The sequence below is a fragment of the Ictidomys tridecemlineatus genome, chromosome 12 (assembly GCF_052094955.1).
Source record: "Ictidomys tridecemlineatus isolate mIctTri1 chromosome 12, mIctTri1.hap1, whole genome shotgun sequence".
Classification (NCBI taxonomy): domain Eukaryota; kingdom Metazoa; phylum Chordata; class Mammalia; order Rodentia; family Sciuridae; genus Ictidomys; species Ictidomys tridecemlineatus.
In genome coordinates this window covers 49,889,714-49,910,428 of record NC_135488.1, presented here as the reverse complement: position 1 = coordinate 49,910,428, position 20,715 = coordinate 49,889,714, and the positions used below count along the sequence as shown (strand labels likewise).

Sequence of the window (20,715 nt, the reverse complement as noted above, 5' to 3'; positions counted from 1 at the left end):
TATTATAATTAAGCTATGTTTGTCAATTTAAAAAAATAATATATTTAAAAATGCAAACTCCTTTTCAGGTGAAATTACGTATGGCGGTAGAGTTACAGACACATGGGATCAAAGATGCCTTCGTACTGTCTTGAAAAGATTTTTTTCTCCAGAAACATTACAAGATAGTTATCAATATTCTGAATCAGGTGAATGACATTTGAATTTTTTCTCAAGAAGCCATTGACAGCATCTTTCAGTTTTCCATCCAGGGGACCTCTGTGTCTAATCCTTACAACTCAGTCCATTCCCACACTTGATACCTTCAAAGCCAGTTTGATAGTAAACGCACAAATATATTTTTGAATTATTTCTGTATTAAAATTGATTTTATTATGTCTAAATATGTTTTCAAAGTTATATTTTAGAATATTTTGGATGTAATTAAAGAAATTTTCCAATATGGAAAATTTAATTTAAAAAACAGATCTATGAATTGGTAATAGCTCATCAAGGGTCAAAAAGCAGGTAAATTAATTGTCCTAATCCTCTTGGAGGGAGCAATCTGATTAGGACAGTAAGCTCATAAAAGCTTCTACCACTGAGAGTAAATCATTGGTTACATTCAAGTTGTATGTTGTCATCACTAGGAAAATTTGAGTAACACTACGTTTCAATGTTTTGCATTTGCTTTGAGGAATTAGAGAAGAACATCATTGTTTATCAAACAGAATGTGAAAGTATTTCTAATACAAGCATAAATTTGGAGCTCTTAAAGAGGCATACCTTTCAGCACTGTGTCTCTGGATTCTCAGAATACTTAAACATTCCGAAGGAGACATCCTGAAAAGTTAAGACACTAAACTGATGCTCAAGGTGTCAATAACAAAACTAGACATATCAATGAAAGCAAGGAGATTTAGAAAAAACAATCTCCTTTTCACAAGAGAAGATATCATCTGAATGAGGCAGTGAAGAACCAAAGTTAGCAATGCAGAGTCAGTTTTTTTAAGACATGTTTTCCTTCTGTTTTTAATAACAGGCATATACTTTGCACCCTTGGCTGATAACTTACAGGAATTTAAGGATTACATTGAAAATCTGCCTTTAATAGATGACCCAGAAATTTTTGGAATGCATGAAAATGCCAACCTGGCTTACCAGGTATGTGGCCTTTAACTGAAAACATTTATTTATTTTGTATATATAAATTCAAAACATCAATTGTCACCTCACTAGCTTTGTGACTTATAAAATATCATTAAGTAAGTAAGTAAGTAATTGTTTCACCTTATATTCAACAGTAGTTCCAATTTAGACAGCTTTCTCTGGATCCTTTACAGAATACTAAGATTATATATTTTTCCTATCACCAGCCAATCCCCTCCATTTCCTCTATCCTCAGGCCTCCTGTTTGGTTCATAATTGTTTTAGTTAGCTTTTTCATTGCTGTGACCAAAAGACCTAACAATAACAACAAAGAAGAGCAAAAGTTTACTTTGGCTCACAGTTTCAGATGTTCAGTTCATAGTTGGCTAACTCCATAGTTCTGGGCCTGAGGTGAGGCAGTACATCAGTGTGAAAGGGTGTGTTAGAGGAATGCATCTCAATGACAACCAGGAAGCATAGAGACAGCTCCACTTACCAAAGACAAAATATAAACCCTAAAGACACAACCCCAGCAACCTACTTCCTTTAGCAACAACACTCTATCTGCCTATAGAGGCCACCCAATTATGAGGATCCACTGATCATGTTATACTTCTAATAATCTCATCATTTTACTTCTGAAAATTTTTGTGTTGTCTCACATGTGAACTTTTTGGGGGACACATAACAATAATCTACCTACTCACAGAACATGGGGATTCAGATAATAATATAGTCCTTTCTCTGCTGACCTTCTCCCTCCATACTGGGTGCTTTTATCACATTATACAAAGGCTTGAATCTCTACATGATTAAATGATAAAAGTCCAGAAATATATTTAAAAATTCAAACTCTTCTTCACGTGAAATTATATATTGTAATTTGTACATGATTAGAACATGATAGTATATTTGCAAATGCTCATAGCAGTAAGTCCAAAGAACAAACTGGATTATTATACTCCTCTGGGCAAGACTTTCTGATGCTACATCATTACCTACAAGTAGTCAAAACTCCTAGGCATGGCACTTGAGGATCTGTCATGACCTGGACACTACCTACTCTTTCAGGTTCATCATCCACCATGCACAGATATCCATGGTGAACCAAAGCCTTGAAAAGAAGGGTGTGCCCCTGTGAGGCTTTGGACATCTCTAAAGCTTAAATATTTAGCCTCACAAGGCTAAGGAGGTCATCTTTTGACATAAATTTTGCTGCTGGAAATGTTAGAAGGTGAAGTCTGCCTAGACATCAAGGAATCCACACAAAACAACAGTGGAACCTCCAGAGACAGCACGAAAGGGTCATGGTTTTGACACCTGATTTTATGTCCTCTGCCAGTGAAATTGCTTTGCCTTTCAGCAAGGAGTTAGAATAATGCATCATGTTTTTCCTTTTCTTATTTTCAGGAGAAAAAAAAAACTGGTAGCAAAACCTCTGTCAATATATTTCCCCCTTTTGGTTGTTTTCTGTGGAAGGGGAAAGGGAATGTGAGGTTAAAAAGGGATGGTATAAGAAGGAAAAAGTGAGTGTGGATATGGTTACGCTAACAGCAGAAAGACAGCACTGTTGGTAGGGGTAAAACTCTTGGAAGAGTGTACCAGAAATGTAGATTTTTGTGTTTTCCATTGGTTTCAGAATGACTGAGAGAGAAGGTATATAGTGGGCTCCCAGAGGTGTTTTTCTATGCACAGCCTCCCTTCCTCCATTTTTCTGGATTAATACATAACCCATCCTGACCTCTTTCTTTGGAGCAACTGCCCCTTCCCCAATGCACAAACTTCTGATAAGACTTCCAACCACTCTCTATCTGAACAGAGGTGGATATGTGACACAGGCCTGGACAAAGGCAGTCAGTGTCCCATCCCTTAGCCACTCTAGCTCGTCCAAGGTGTACACATACAACCAAGCTAGGTGAATGACAGTCTTTTCCTGAGATAACATATACAGATACAGGTTGGCAGGAGGGTGCTCTCTTTTCTATAGAATCATTGGCTAGATGCTATATCTCTGCAGCCACCTGTGATCTTGTCCTTTATACTTCATCTCTTCCTATCAACCACATGCAAGAAGCCCATATTCATTAAGAAAGAATTCTGAGAACCATTGAGAGAGGAAACAGCAAGAGAGAGTGTTGTTAGATCCATTCATGCCTATATAGGGGAGGCAAAATTTTATTTCTACACTCTTAGGGTCTAAGAATTAAATTGATATAATATAGATTAACAGGAGAAAAACTTACAATTTAATATAAGCTTTCATTTCATTAAGGAAGCCCCAAAGAACTGGTAAAACCTATATGGCTATGTGTTAGGTTGAACAAAGAGAGGCAATTAATGATAGGAAAGTACCTTAATTATGTTGGGTGGCTAAAGAAGATTAGTATGGTCAAGATCTGTTTATACAACAAGCTCTTGACAATGAGAATGTTTCTTTTCTCCTGGTTCAGGGAGGATACCTTTCATATAAGGAGGTTTTCTGTTTTGTTTTCAGAAAGAAAAGGGGAGATTAGAACATCCTTCCATCTGCTATTTCCCAAGTGGCCTTTAGTTTATGGCAATCCTTAGGTCAAAGTGGCTTATTTTGGAGTAGCATATTCTGCTACCATTCATCTGAGACTCACATTAGGTTAGGTAATTCTGCCTGTTGCAATCAATAAAGTCTTGGCACAAAATTTATAAATTATTTCTTCTACCCAGCAAGTTACATAGATGCCTATCAGAAACTAATAAAGGGCTGGGAATGATCAGGGAAGGAGATTGTTCTACACATTCAGAGCATATGTTGGTAGCTGTCTTTCCTGCTGTATGAGCCCCAATTTTGCATTATATTGCCAAAATGTCACTTTCTTATAGCTGACTCTGAACAAGGTGAATGTGAAGGGGAAGTAAGTTGTTATGAGAATGAATTATAATGTCCCTATGAATAACAGTCAGATAACAGCCAACCAGAAAATCAAGGTTGCTGTCTCAAACATCCAGTTCTACTTGGACAATGGAGACAAGTCAGCTGTATTTATGAGACACCTAAGACATCCTGACGGTATCCTCATGCCTGACAAGTAATCTTTTGTTTGTTTTAATAATTTTTTAACATTTTTATTTTATAAATTTTTATTGGTTCTTTTTTAGTTATATATGACAGCAGAATCCATTTTTGATATATTATACAAGCAAGGATTATATCTTATTCTTGTTAAGAGTCCCATTCTTATGGATATACATGGTGAGTGGGATTCACTGTGTTGTTTTCATATAGGTACATGGGAAAACTTTGTCAGATTCATTCTACTATCTTTTCTTTTTCTTATCCTCCTGACAAGTAATCTTTTTAAAACTTTATTTATTTATTTTAACTAGGTATATATGACAGCAGAATGCACTTTGACTCATTGTACACAATTACAGCACAACTTTTCATTTCTCTGATTGTACAAGATATAATGTTGTACCATATGTGCAGTCATACATGTACCTAGGGTAATAATGTACATCTCATTCCACCATCTTTCCTAACAAGTAATCTTTAGAGCCAGTTGCCACAGAATTCAAATTTCTGCTGAGCAAAGCTGTTCTGTTCTTGAAAAACCATATGGGCCCAGAAATGGAGGGACTCTGTACTGGCCAGCTGCTGGGTCTGTCATTCTGCTGGAGAACTTCCACTTTCCTATAAATGAAGAAGGAAAGGGAAAAGATGGTTCTGGGAGCAGGGTTAAAGCCAAAATAGAAGTTTTCTGAGGTTTGCTTTCCAAGCTCAGGAGATTTTTTTTTATCAGTGGTGCCTTGGGCACTACTCATTCAGTCCACAGTCTCATGGTGTGATCAATTTGTCACAGAAGGCTAGTGGGGTTTTGTTGCTGTATGTTTGTTTGTTTTTATGAAGAAGGAATTGAAGTACTTTGCCAAGAAGGGTAGTTTGCCTTAGGGAGCCTAATCTAAAGTTGTAGACAAGATCCAGCTGATCAACAATATACTAGACAAAGTCAATGAAATGATGTAAGGAATGTAGTAGGATAGCTTGTCTTTCTTACTAACCAATGAGCATGAAGATGAAGTAACATGAGATGAATAAACTATAGAGAGCTTAAATTAAATTAAAACTTAAATGTATATTTATTTCTATAAGGTAAGCTATATGTGCTGTAAATTACTTTTTGGGAAATTTGAGTCGTCAGTGTTCTCTCTCTTACCATCATTATAGTACAAAGAAACCAACACTTTAATCAATACCATACTTGATGTTCAGCCAAGATCATCTGCTGGTGGACAAGGAAAAAGCAATGATGAAATTGTCCAAGAGCTTGTTTCTTCTGTCTGGACCAGAGTTCCAGGTAATAAATAATTCCTTGCATCTGTATAAAATGGGAATTATAGGAATTAACTCAGATAATTGAGTGGTAGGCAGATGTTCAGACCTCCTTATTACATAGACATTGCTTTCCCAAGAGAGCTTATCTGACATGGAGTTCTCCACTTACCAACTAGAAACCTACATTTCTTAAACGTACAGATGCCAAAAGTATTAGGAGCCAATTCTAGTCCCATGTAACTTTAACTAGACATTGACCCAAGTTTTCCTTGGCTTCATAAATTCTAAAGTCTCTAGACCTGCCCTGTCCAAGGCAGTACCCACTAGCCACATGTGGCTACTTAAACTGAAACTTAGGTTAAATAAATTTAAAATTTAATTCCTCAGTTGCACTATTCACATTTCAAGTGAACAGCACAGAGGGAGAGCACTTCCATCATCATTCGAAGTTCAATTGAACAGTCCTTTCATTTTTCCCCATTCAAGAGAAATGGCTGTCACTTTCACCTTGACTTCTGATGAGTTAAGGAACCTGCCTGAATGATCACAAGAGATACATCCTCATACTTTGCTTGGAGTGGCCATAATTTATACTCCAAAATTTAGTTGCTCATAGTTGGAAAAGATAATAGGAAAAAGAAAACCGAGGAGGAAAAAAACAGTTACTGAGTCCTGACATTACACTTAAGACCCCCAGAAGAAAAGCAACCATGTGACCTCAGAACAAGCCAATTATCTACCCCAAAAAGGAGCAGGCCTACAAAAAAATCTACATGGGTAGGGAGTTCGATGTTGAAGTAGAGCCAGTTATTTTGGGAAGCAATTTCTAATCAAATCTAAGATAGAAAGCTATGTGGAAAAGAGATGGATAGACAAATGAATGACTGCAGAAGTCATGAACTTGTTTCACAGAGTCTCATTGACACTGAGGAGGTTTTTCTCTCCAAGTTTCAGGAAACTTATACTTTTACTATGAAAATAATAAGCAGTTCATCTGCTGAGCCTGAGGTGCAATTGGCTCAACAAAAGAACTGAGGGTTTGGAATTTCCCCTGAAGGGAATGGCAGAAAGGAACTACAGACTCCTGTAATTGTAGTTCTATGGACCCAAGAGATGGGACTAACTATACTACTAGGTTATTTTTTTCTCCAGCAGCCAAATTGTGAGTGCTTAAGAAGGAATTTGATGTGCATATTTTGGAGCTCCTTATTTACTCCCACTTTCCTTAAATATGTAAGGAAAATGCAATTCTTCTTTTTTTATAGTTCATGTGGTTCTTCATCTAAGTCTCCATTTGGTGAATTATAAGGGGGAAAAAAAGATCTACTTTTTCTTAATCCTGATGGAACCATGAACCTATTTAATAATTCCACTAATTCCTTTAAATAATGTTTAGCAACTTGGGATAAATGTTGAGTCTCTCACATCTCTGAGTCTCCCACCACCAAACCCTCCTCTCATGGATACAATATAGATATGCAGGGAAGAACAAGGCTTACATAACCATAAGGTAGAGGGGAAGACATGGATCCCTGGCCCCTCTAAGCTCTGGAATGCCCCTTGTCTATCATGTTGCTGCTTCGACCTGCAAGCATTTGCCACTGAAGTCTCTAGGGCCCTGTCTCTCACTTATCCAAAGCTAGGCACACAATCTCATGCCCTCTAGCCAAGCAACCTCTGGAGAGTCTTTCAGACAAACCCCTCACTCAAGGTAGCAGGAACCACTTAGTCATGCTGGCCTTCTGCTTCTTTCTCTTGTCTTTCAATCCTTCTCCTCATCTCCATAGTCATCCAGAATGAAAAGGAGTAGTCTTTTCTTTACTATCTTCTGTTCATGTCCTACTTACATCAGCACAGTCTCTCTTTATCTTACTTAAGCAGTCAAGGACCTATCACCTGTCTCAGAGTCAGAGACCACATACTGGCACAGATAAAAATACCCATGGTGAGAAATAAAATGCACTAGTATAATGCTTTTTATGTGAATACACACACACACACACATACACACACACACACACACACACACACACACACACACACACACTCACTTTTCCTCTGATACACGTGAATTTAAGCTTGAATTTCTGTGATTGCTTCTATGTAAATGGGTGAATCACCAAAGAGTTATAAATTAAAGAAATGTTGTCACATTTAAGCCATGTGTGTCTATTCTTAAATAATGAAAGAAGTTGACTTTAGAAAAAATGTTAAGATAAGCACAGGATACTAGAATGTAATGAGAACAGAAATCAATGATGATTGATCTGAGGAGTCAGCTGTGTATGTTTCAGAAACACTGGAAATGGAGGGTGCTTCTGAGAGCCTTTTCGTTAAAGATCATCAAGGACGCCTGAACTCCTTAACCACCGTTCTTGGCCAGGAAGTGGACCGGTTTAACAATCTACTAAAGTTAATACATGTATGAGAGCTCATCTACATCATTGCTACTGGGTATCAAAACCTTGTAGGGAACTATGTAATATAAGTGTCCTTAGTGTTTTCAATTCCCATCACTTCACCATTTCCATTTGGATGTGCTAATAACTCTTCAGATCCAGCTTGTCTATTGAATTTATTCTCCTCTAAAAAGTCTGTATTCCCTTTTTCTAATAGTGATTGAGTGGTATGTAACATTACAAATTCTTAGTCTCTCTATTATCCTTAGAATTCCACTGACAAACTAGAAATTGATCAGGGGCTTATGTTCTCAATTGAAAGTGAATCAGTACTTGTTTTCACTGTCCACTTTGCATTTAATAATATAATTTTTAGGCAAGACAGTGAAAACCAAAATTTCTCAAAGTGTGGGCTACAGATTGCCTGCACTAGAATCCTCTGTGGTGTGTGTTCAAAATGTGGATTCCTGAAAATGAGCACAGCAGCAGACACAAGGAACCAGCCTGAGCAACATAGCAAGATCTTATTTCAAAAAGAGAGAGAAGAAAGAAAAGAAAAAATATATTCCTAGATCATATTTCAGACCTGCTTAATCAGAATTTCTTCAAGTGTAGGGCCTGGGAATGTGAAGCTTTGTTTTCAGTAATGTAGGAATTGAACCCAGGGCCTCCCACATTCTAGGTAAGTGCTCTACCTCTGAGCCACACCCCAACCCCATGAGCTTTAAGTAAACTCCCCAGATGATTTCAGTACAACTAAAATTTGCAAATTTGTTAGATCATTTGCCTTGTGTTCACAGATTCATTCCCTCCCCGAACCCACCGTCTCTCTTAAGATTGCCTCTCATTTTATTGGCCAAAGGACTTCCTAATTTCTCTGTGTGTATCTTTGATGAGAAAAGAGAAAATACTATTATAATTCAAGTGTGGACCCTTAACCAGATAGTATTACTATTCAGCAGGGAACTTAACACCTGGCCAATGGGCAGGACTTGGGGATAAGTCGGGCAGAACTGAATTAGATTTTTTTAAAGTCAAAGACCATTTCTGTCCCCTATTGAGAAAAATGTCTCCATTTGTTGCTGCGTGGCTTGACTTGTTAAGTGGGAACTGGATCAGATGAATGTGTGAAGTTCTCACCTTAGGACCATGGCTCCTCAACATGTATATTCCAATGTCAGCCAGTCAGGTGACTAGTCAGTGTTTAACACCTTTTCTATTGAATGAATAAAGGTACTTGTTATGTTACTGTGATAAAACTGTCAATACAGTACAAAACAAGGTGGAAATTCACTTTATTATCCCTTCACACTCCAGAGAAAGCCCTATCTAGGGCAGGTAACTCATTCTGCTTTGTGAGTTCTTCCACAAATAAGCAGGTTGGCTCTTGCAGCCTCAACAGGTAACTTCCATCTTAGGGACTAGATGCCTGCTCCACTAATATCTTTCACCAGCCAGTGAGAAAGAAGAAAGGGAGAGCCAAGGAAAAGCAGTTTCCTTAGAAAATGGTGATCTAAAAGTTATATATGTCATTTCTTCTTGTAGTCCATTAGCCAAAACTTGGTAATATGGCTACACCCCAACCACAAGAGTGGCTGAGAAATATAGTTTCCAGGAGGCTTGTCATGTGCCTAGCCAAAACTATTGGGGTGCTGCTGTCTAAGGAAGAAAAGGAGATGGGTGCTGCTCATCTTCTGCCTTTTCCAGATTATGATACTTCACCTAATTGAAGATGTCAAAGATGTTACTTCTCCATAATGTGTTCATGGAACACCAACACTTCCCTGTACCACCAGATGATCTATAAGCCCTTTTTCAGGGCTCCAAAATTTCAGCTGTCTCTACCATTGTACTTAACAACACTTTTTTTTTTTTTTTTGTATATTACCCTAGGAATATCACTGCTCCAACAAAAACTTCTTAAAACAGGGAACTGGTGTATTGGTCAGTTTTACTTCCTCAGTAACTGACATACTAAATCATCCATAAATATTAGAATGTATAGTGAATTAATGTGATTTCTAGCCTCAGATCACATTCGGTTACTCCCACCCCTGCAAGTTGACCCTGTACGGGACACCTTCTGCCTCCTGAACTCTGTCCAGTCCTGCCTTGCCCTGGCTTTGTCCCCTTCACCTTGCTTTGGGAGCAGCAAGGCAGCACTGTGCTGGAAATCAGAAAAGCCAAGGGAAGGAGGCAGCACTTGGAGGCCTTGAAGGCTGCCATCCTGGAGAGCTTACTTTCCTCTAGACAACTTCAGAACTGTGAAATGGGTCAGGTCCTGGGGACAAGGACCCCCTCACCCCTGCTGTTGAGGCTTCTAGCTGTAGGGAAAGGGAAGCATTTAAAATATGCTATGCTTTTTCCCATTTAAAATATATATGTATTAGCTGCTTCCTTTGGGCAATATCATTGCCCCATGGCCTCTGTCTGCCTTAAGCAGGCCTTGAAGGTCCAAGAGTCTTTTCCCTCTATTTTTCTCATTTCATGTTTCTCTTTGCTACCTTCCACTTCTACTCTAAGCTAGAGAATTGTCTTGGTCTCCTTCCTTCCTGCACTCTGTTGCAGATGGTTCTTCAGATCCTAAGACAAATTAATTGGAAGACCCCCCACCTTTCTTTTCCTCCCATTGCCTCTTGTGTAAAGAGGTGCCAAGAGGAGGGGACCAAACTTAACCTAAGAAGGAATGAAAAGATACTGAGCCTTGTTTCATCCACACATTACCTGTCTCTACGACCATATGCATTTGATCATTAGGCCTTATTTTTTGTTTAATCAACATAAATTTTGCCTCTAAAGTCTAACTATTATATTTTCTCAAGATATGGCAGTTTTCACAAGCCTGAAACCCAGAAGGGCCATCACCAATCTATGTACTCTGCCTTTGTCATTAGCCAGGTAGCAAATGTCACCCTGTATTCCCTGTGGCTGCCGCCAGCCCAGCAACTCCCAGGACCACTGCCTGCTTCTGCCTTTTGTTGAGGAAGAAAGGGTAAAAGAAATGTTTTAAGGAAGTGTTTGAAGCACAAAGAGACCCTCTGATATCAGCTTCTATAAACCTTGGGGATTTGGCCACCCCCTAATAAGTCTATTCTATTCATTTCTCAGCCTCAGGAAAATACTCTCCTATTTCCCTTCTTTCCACTGGACTTTGCTATTAACTACCTAAAATTTCTCCTATCCCCAAGTCACATGTTATAATATATAAAAATGTATGAAATAGTTGGGCAGGTGGCACACTCTTTTGCTACCAGAAATTTGGGAGGCTTAGGCAGGAGATGGCAAGTTTGAGGCCAGCCTCAATAACTCAGCAACTTTGTGAGACCTTATTTCCAAATAAAAATGACAAGGACTGGGGATGTAGTTCATGCACTGTAAAATACCCTCAGGTTCAAACCCCAGTACCCCAAAATAATGTATGAAATATTGCAGCCTGACCCAGAAGACAGTGCAAAAAGGATGGAAAACAGCCAGTAGGCCCTTTGTGTCATGAATGTCATCTACACTTGATAATTATATCTGTAACAGGACACCAATCTTTCTGTCCTTTTAGACTTCCCTAGATACACTCAACAAAGCCATTGCTGGATTAGTGGTGATGTCTGAAGAAATGGAAAAGGTGTACAACAGTTTCCTTAACAATCAGGTTCCTTCTCTGTGGTCCAACACAGCATATCCATCCCTGAAGCCACTAGGATCATGGGTCAAAGACCTTATTCTGAGGATTGCATTTATGGATGTAAGAAAATTCTCTTCTTTGTAATTTGATAAATCTCATGTGGCCAACCCTAAGATCCCTGAGAATCTCTGCCTAACAACTATTGAGGGATCATCTAAGCCCAGAGAAATAGAAACTACTAGAATGGCATGACTTTGAAAGTTTTGTACTGATTCTATCATTTTCTCTAGGTTCTTAAAACCTCATGTTCAGTTTTAATCCCAGTCCATTCTTGGGGTCTTAGCTGTGCATGGGACCCCACTGTAAGGTACAGAGCAAATCCAACATGGGTCCAAAAAGTCAGATGTGACTTTGTTGCCATCTCCCTCTCATCCATCCCTGAACTAACCAGGTTCTGGGTTTGCAATAGGACTGGTGGATAAGGTAGTACAACAGGGCAAGGCAGTCAAATGGAGATAACAACTAACTCCTAAGAGGCCCTTTCAAATATGTCTTTATTTAGATGACAAACTCAGAAATAAAGTGCCTAACCATATGTTTCTCCTTCAGTTGTGGCTCAGAAGAGGACAGCCCAAATCCTTCTGGATCTCTGGTTTCTTCTTTCCTCAAGGATTTCTAACAGGTACTGGTGCTTTCCCAAGGAAAATCTCACAGAAAAAGATTTTCATTTTGTTTTGTTTTATACACCAGGTTTCTAGGAGCTGGGGAAATGCATGTCTGCTAATGGCCTGAAAATGGAGCTTCCTTGATTATTCGTGGGGGTTTGAGGATGGTGGAAACACCAGATATTCACTAGTAACCTAATTCCTGCCCCCTCAGATAACCTAAGAGTGGGCACTCCTGAATCCATGAACAGACTGTGTGTGATTCAGTTCTCCATTTGACCCACACTCAAGGGCATCAACTGCTTTCTACTTGTTCAGGCCCCAACTCTGAGCAGTCTCCTTTGCTCTAAAAATGTTCTTGATGGGGGCGGGAGTTATAGCTCAGCGGTACAGTGCTTGCCTCGCACATGTGAGGCACTGGGTTCTATCCTCAGCACCACATAAAAATAAATAAAATTTAAAAAGGTATTGTGTCCATATTTTAAAAAAAAAATTTAAATGCTCTTGATGTTCCTCCATTGTCCTTTGGGGAATATGGCTAGAGAGCTCCAAAGAGGATGGGATTTGGAGCAACTAGATTCTAATTAGCCCAGCCCTTAACTCATCTCATTCTTAATCCCTAATAAACAATCCATATAAAACAAGCTGGGTAAAATTCTAAAGTTAAGGGTATTTAAGGAGGTCAAAGACCTCCACAATGAAAACTACAGAACATTGAAAAATGAAATTGAAGAAGACAGAAGAAGATGGAAAGACCTTCAATGTTCATGGATAGGGAGAATTAATATTGTTAAAATGGCCATGTTTACCAAAAGCAATTTACAGATTCAGTGCAATCCCTATCAAAATACCCATGATATCATTTATAGAACTATAAAAAAAACAGTCCTAAAATTCATTTGGAAGAATAAAAGACCCAGAATAGCCGAAGAAGTTCTAAGAAAAGAAAAAAAGCAAGGCTGGAAGCATCACAATACCTGACTTAAATTACACTACAGACCTATAGTAACAAAACCTGAATGGTACTGACATAAAAACAGACACATAGCAATGGTACAGAGCAGAAGACACAGAGACAAACCTACACATCTACAGTCATCTGATCCTTGACAAAGGTGCCAAAAACATATATTGGAGAAAAGACAGATTTTTAATCAACAGTACTGGGAAAACTGGTTATTCATCTGTAGAAGAATGAAACTAGACATTTATCTCTCATCCTGAACAAAACACAATTCCAAATGTATTAAAGATCTAGGAATTATACTAGAAACTATGAAAATCCTAGAAAACATAGGATCAACAGTCCAACATATAGGCACAGACAATGACTTTCTCAATATAACCCCTAAAGCTCAAGAAATAATGCCTAGAGTTGATAAATGGAATTGCATCAAGTTGAAAATCTTCTGCACAACAAAGGAAACAATTAAGAATATGAAGAGAGAACCTCCAGAATGGGAGAAAGTATTTGCTAGCTACTCTTCTGACAGAGGTTTAATATCCAGAATATATACATCTCAAAAAAACCTTAACACACACACACACAAAAGAAAACCAAATAACCCAATTAATAAATGTGCATATGACACTTCTCAAACGGAGAAATACAAATGACTGACAAATATATGAAAAAATGTTCCACATCATTAGCTTTAGGTAGTTGCACATTAAAATTACACTGATTTCATCTTGTACCAGTCAGAATGGCAGTCATCAAGAATACAAACAATAGTCGGGCATGGTGTCACACCCCTATAATCACAGCTGCTCTGGAGGCTGAGGCAGGAGGATTATGAGTTCAAAGCCAGCCTTTGCAACTTAGCGAGGCCCTAAGCAACTTAGAGAAACCCTGTCTCTAAATTAAATATTAAAAAGGGCTAGTGATGTTGCTCAGTGGTTAAGCGTCCCTGTGTTAAATCCCTGGTACCAAAAAAAGAAGAATGAGAGAGAGAAGAAGGAGAAGACAAACAATAATAAATGCAAGAGAGGATGTAGATAAAAAAGAACAGTTTTACACTGTTGGTAGGATTGTAAATTAGTACAACCACTGTGGAAGTCAGTATAGAGGTTCCTCAAAAAACCAGGAATGGAACCACCACATGATGCAGCTATACCACTTCTTGATATTTATCCTAAAGAATTAAAGTCATCATAGTGACATAGGCATATCCATGTTTATAGCAGCACAACTCACAATATCCAGCCTAAGGGTCCATCAACAGATGAATGGGTAAAGAAATGTGGTATATATACAATGGAGTTTTTTTCAGCCATAAAGAAAAATGAAATTATGCCATTTGCAGAAAAATAGATGAAACTTGATAACATTATGTTAAAAAATAAGCCAAATTCAGAAGATCAAGAGTCATATATTTTCTCTCATATGTGGAATCAGAGTGGAATAAAGAAAAGAGAGGTGAGGGGGGATCTCATGAAAATCAAAGAGAAATCAGTTTGACCGAGAAAAGGGACCAGGAAGGGAGGAGAAGAGGGAAAAGGGAAATACTGGGGAATGATATTAGCCAAATTATATTGTTATATTGTGTGTTTATACACATTTGTAACAGCAGATTCCACCTTTATGTCCATCTGTAATGCACCAATAAAAATATGGAAAAAATAGAAAGTTAGGGATATTTGGCCATAAATTTTTTCTTACCAGTTTGTTTCATGGCAGGGCCATTCATTTCAGAGTTGGTCTTCTTTCCTTTCTTCCCAACCATGGCCAGGACTTGTACATCTTTTGAATTCTTACCACCCAGCATGACCCCAGTTCATGTATGAACTAATTTCTAGTTGAGTATTAATAATTGCTTTTTCTATGGAGAGAAAGCTCTCTAATACTAGAGCAGCCTGGTTGGGGTGTAGGGGTACAGTGTATGTGGAGTAGCAGTGTTATCTGGAGGACCTAGTCTTCTGGTTTTCATATTTACAGGAACTCTTCAAAACCATGCTCGGAAATACAATTTGCCTATAGATGAGCTGAGTTTCAAGTACAATATTATTCCTTCCTACCGAGATCAGGCTGCAGTAATAGAAGCTGCCAAGACGATACAGTTTGGACACGAACTGCCCATGGACCTAGAGGTACTGTCACCTGGTCTTGGGCAAAGAAACTTCTATCTCACTGTATTCAAGAATTTAGTCAATCTCCCTTGCCCTAACCTCGTATCACCTCCCATTTTCAGGAGCAGGAGGGGCAGAGTAGTAATTATATCCCCAAGACAAGCTCCCCCATTGGTAGTAAATAGATGGGAACTAGATAATTTAGTCTTATTTAGAGTAACTTTCCTAAGCAATACTATTTTATTTCTTAGATATATACATAGTGATTTTTTTTCTATCTTGCAGAGATAATATAGCAAAACAATTAAAAACAAGAATTTCACAATCAAACAAACTTGAGTTTGAATTCTGATGCTGCCCACCACCAGCTGTGTGTGCTGTAGCCATTGCTAACATGTCTGCACTTCAGCATCCTCATCTGTAAAGTAGGGCCAATGACACCAACTCAGAGCTGAATTCAGTATAAATGAAATGGCAAATGTAATGTGGCCATATAGAATTCCAATAATAAATTACTAGTATTATAAACTAAATTTGTCTACATCATCTACTCAGTTGCCTCCTAGCAGAATTTTTATGATAATGTTATACATTCTCTAGATATAGCCACATTAGCTAACCAACAGGAATGTGTTATGGAAGCAATAATTCTATTGCACTAGTTTACTCTAGTGCAATAATTCTCAGTGTGCAGTCCCCAGACAAGGAGCAACATCGTCACCAAGGAACTTGCTAGAAATGTAAATTCCCAGGCCCCACCCAGACCTATTGAATCAGGTTCTCCATGCTGAAACCCAGAAGTCTGTACTTTAATAAACCCCATAGGTAATTCTTAGCCCACTAAAGTTTTAGAACAACTGCTCCAAGATATGAGTAATTCTCAATCTTGGCTGCAGTTAGAATCACCAGGTGAGCTACTTAAACATCCCAGATCCCACTCTAGGATGCAGGCTCTGATTGCATCATAATCTCTGGAGTAGTTCCAGGCATTGTTTTTGTTTTGTTTTAAAATATCCTATTTTAACTGCCACTGTTGATCTGAACTGCCTGACTTATATATGCAGAGACATTGATGGGGGAAGGGAACCTCTGCCTCTAAGCATCTCTCCATCCAACATGCCTTATAAATATTATTTTTTATATGTGGCATGAGATCAAAGACCTGTTCCTGATTGCTTTTGTCAAGAAAGTATTCTCTAACCAATCAGAATAGTTGGGGTGAGTGACGTATGAAAATTTCCTTAAAATATCATGGTCTTTATTAGTAGAAATTGCTCCCAAGTAATTGAATCAGTATTCACCCAACTTAGATCTAATTGATCTACTCCTTTTTCTGATTAACAAAACATAAAAAGTCAGCCATATTCATGGCTTATTCTATGAAATACTCTAAGATGAATACCTCTTAGTTGCCTGTATCTTAAAATAACAATAAAAAGGCATACATGCTTAAAGAAATTTGTTTTAGGATCAAAATAATTTTCAAAGTTAGGAGAAAATTTGGAGGTGCACTCCTCATTATTTTGAAAGCTTTCTTGGCCAGAATGGTGTCCCAGGCCCATATCAGGAATAATTGAGGTGGCAGGAGAGCAAAACAACATCTACATAGAAGCCCTAACCAAAGCATTCCAGGATGATGTCTCTGCTTGTGCCTGGCACACACTTTCTGCCACAGAGGCAGCCTAACAGACAGAGTTTACAGTGACAACCAGGACCTCTTATGCTCCACCCCACCCATGCTGTGCACTGAACCATGACAATGCCTTAGAATCTCTGAGATCTCTGGGGATCTCAGATTGTCTAGCTGGCCTGTCTTTTGATCCACCCAGAAAATGTCTGAAAAAGAAGCCAGGGTGTGTGTTTTAAATAAAGACAGCTTTATTTCTGTTACGATCAGGCAGGAACACTGGCAGCCAATTTGCCACCTTTATGCCACTTAGGAAAATGCTCTCCCTCTGTGTGGATGTCCAGATTGCTCCTATACATGGTTTGGTAAGGAGGTGGCAAGATGACTTTTAGACAAACCTATATATACATAGCACCTAAAAAAACAAGAGGCCCACCCCACACTGCTACACCCAAGAAACAGAAGGACACCAAACGGCAAAGACTAGTCAAAAAAATTCATTTATTATAACCTGTTCTACATATTGCTAGTGATGTTTAATCCTCTGTCCACAGGCATGATTCTCCTTTTATTCAAAGGCTCAGGGCCAGGCCCAGATTTGGAAAGATGGCACAGGTGTACCCATGGAGACATCTAATCCCAGGATACTAAAGGATACGGTCTCTTTTCTCGCTCTCTTCCTTTCACTAGTAATATTATAAAGAAATCATATTTCTAGGTCAGGCATGGTGGCGCATGCCTGTAATTCCAACAGCTCAGGAGGCTTAGCAGGAGGATCACAAGTTCAAAGCCAGTCTCAACAAAAGTCAGGCCCTAAACAACTCACTGAGACCCTGTCACTAAATAAAATGCAAAATAGGGCTGAGGATGTGGCTCAGTGGCCAAATACCTCTAAGTTTAATCCCTGGTACCGAATAATAATAGTAATAATAATCGTATTTCTTTAAGCAGAAAGAAAGAAAAAAAAGGAGTTTTCCTTAGACACTCTGTAAATATTATTGCCAATATACAATATATAATCTGTCTTCAAAGAGGGCATCCAAATTCATGAAAGACCTTGCTAAAAGATGATAATCCCATTCCTCTTATCCTACTCGCTTCTCAAGAGAAAGGGAAAGCTATTTTATCATGATATCAGATAGTCTGAAAGCCCATAAGTGGACTTCCCAGGGGCATCCCTATTGACATCCTGGTGGAGTATGGAAAGTATGAGATACAGTATCAAACTAAGAAGCAAATTATTTTATTTCCCAGACTCTTGGGATGCCCCTCTTTAAAATATAGTAGCAATAATTTTAGGGTGTTTTTAGAATTACTTTTTAAGGATATGAATGACCCTAAATGTTGATCATCTACTCCTCCTGTCTCCTCTAATCCTGTGAGTATCTTTCAGTTGCCTTCTCCTGAGGATGGTGTTCTTGTTCATGGGATGTTCATGGATGCTTCTCGATGGGATGATGAGGCGATGATTATAGAAGACGCCTTGCCTGGACAGATGAATCCAATGCTGCCTGTTGTGCATTTTGAACCACAACAAAACTATGAGCCAGACCCAACACTTTACCACTCCCCACTCTATAAAACAGGGGCCCGGGCAGGAACACTCTCAACTACAGGTAAGGATGTTCTTAAGATTAGTACAGATAATGACCAAATAAAAACTTCAATAGAAGCCCAAACACTAGCTGAAATGCACAAGGGAGCTCTTGGGCCAATTAACTAGACTTATAATAAGGCCACCTGTAACTTATGAACTTATAAATGTTGTAAATTGTATTTGTTCTAATATTGAGTGTAGATTGACATTACAACACTAATGCTTGTTTCTGTTAGAATCTAATCAGTAGAAAAAATAGAGTTTAATGAGCAGAGACTTCCATTTTCAAAATGATGGACTGAATAGACACTAAAATCTCTCACCAAATCCATTTTGACAAATCTAAGAAAAGATATTTTTTAAAATAAACACATAGATGGAAATCTGTGTTACAAAGCTCTGGACCTGAAACTCAGATACAGCCCTGAAAAAGGGAAGCAGATAGAAAGGAAACCATCTCAAAGCTGAAAGACAGCTAAAGAATGAACAGAAAAAAAGTCCCTCAAAATATAGCACCATGGGGCTGGAGATGTGGCTCAAGTGGTAGCGCGCTTGCCTGGCATGCATGTGGCCCGGGTTCGATCCTCAGCACCACATACAAAGATGTTGTGTCCGCCGAATACTAAAAAATTAATTAATTAATTAATTAATTAATTAATTAAATATATATATATAATATATATATATATATATATATAGCACCATATAACAGGAAAAATTGAGATTGTGCGAACAGCCAGAATCTCCAATATTTCTCTAGTAGGCAACCTAGAAGAAATGAGGAAAATGGAGAAGAGAGAATAGTTGAAAAAATAATGGTTGATAATTTCCCAAAACTATTGAAGCACTTGTATCGAAGCACTTGTATCCTTAGATTAAGAGATCTCACACAGTTGAGGGGTGATTTTTAAAATAGTGAAGGAATGTGTTGATATATTTAAAGGATGGTGTCCAGTACAGTACATAGTAAATACCACCTAAGTAAACTGCAGGCAGAACAAGCAGTCGTGATGAAAATTTTGTCTGAACAGTGATTCAGCTTTTTCCCTGGATTTGGATGTGAACTTATGGGTAACAAAATTAGATTTAAGAACTATGATATATTTCACTTTAAGAAAGGAAACTGCTTATTTAAATTCTTTTTAAATGGTAATATAAACTTTAGTCATGATCCAAGAGTTCTGGCACAGAACAATATTAATCTTCTCACATATGAAAAGGGCAAACCTCGAGTAGTCAGCATCTCTGGTATCTGAGCCCTGCAGCTAGGAACTCTGGGAGGATATAAGAAGTTTCTCTGTGAGGAAAGGTAATCTCATCTCACAGAAAAGGATGAGGTAGTCTTCACCCACTAATCAACATCCAACTTGAGACAATGATGATATCAATTCAATAGTTTTCAAATTCAATGAATAGAATACTTACTGGTTAAATATTAGAGGCTCTGATTAAGGTAAAAATCCATACCAGGGTACTTACTCAAACTCCTGCATTATTCCGGAAGTCCTAACCAAATCAATAAGAAAATGAAAAAAAAAAGAGAATTATTTGCCAATTTAATTGACTAAATGGAAAACCCAAAATAATCTACAGAAAATCTGCTAGAAATAGAAGTCCAGCAGAATTGACAAATATTTTTAAATATTTGTAAATTTTAAAATCAATAGAATTCCTGTGTTCCATCAAAAACAAATAGAAATGAAAGTGAAATAAAATATTCCATTCTAATAAAAAATACAATTGATTAGAAGACTAGGACCAGACCAGACATAAAGGGGCAAAATCCTTTTTGAGAACTTCATAAAATGTTATTGAGGGCCATAAAACAAGACTTTATAGAGGAACTATATCATATTTAGTGGGAAGATTCCATATTGTAAATATTCCAATTACATCCCAAATTAATCTCTAAATTTATATTTATTTTATTCTCAATAAAATAAATATAATTGTTGAAAGAACTTATTAGTCTGGTACTTATATAAAATCAAACAAACTAATAAAACAAAGAATAACAAAAACAGTTTTAAAGATAATAAGACAAGAGAGTCTAATTTTAACAAATATTAAAATGTAGTCATTAAAGTGGTATTACAGTGGCACAAGACTCAACAAATAGATCACATGTACCCTGGAGAGCCTCAGAAACAGGGTGTGTATGTGGGAACTTGACATAAAAACATTATCATTTAAAATTGGTCAGGAATGTAGAAATTATTCCACAAATGGTGCTGGAACAATTGGTTGTACTAAATTTAGATCTTATACCACACACATAAAAAATTAAACCACATATGGATTA

The 20,715-nt window shown here is 37.8% G+C and overlaps 1 protein-coding gene and 1 pseudogene across 1 annotated transcript in view; both read left to right on the top strand.

Moving 5' to 3' along the window:
• Dnah6 (dynein axonemal heavy chain 6) overlaps positions 1 to 20,715 on the top strand; it is a 263,669-nt gene that overhangs the window by 239,620 nt on the left and 3,334 nt on the right. Inside the window, exons 70-77 of the mRNA XM_005335870.5 lie at positions 69 to 188; positions 1,022 to 1,143; positions 5,330 to 5,459; positions 7,732 to 7,859; positions 11,390 to 11,575; positions 12,065 to 12,137; positions 15,059 to 15,210; positions 18,210 to 18,432. Coding sequence (XP_005335927.2) covers positions 69 to 188; positions 1,022 to 1,143; positions 5,330 to 5,459; positions 7,732 to 7,859; positions 11,390 to 11,575; positions 12,065 to 12,137; positions 15,059 to 15,210; positions 18,210 to 18,432 — 1,134 coding nt within the window. The remainder of the gene's footprint in view (positions 1 to 68; positions 189 to 1,021; positions 1,144 to 5,329; positions 5,460 to 7,731; positions 7,860 to 11,389; positions 11,576 to 12,064; positions 12,138 to 15,058; positions 15,211 to 18,209; positions 18,433 to 20,715) is intronic.
• Positions 2,029 to 5,206, top strand: LOC144369494 (phosphoglycerate kinase 1 pseudogene; annotated as a pseudogene).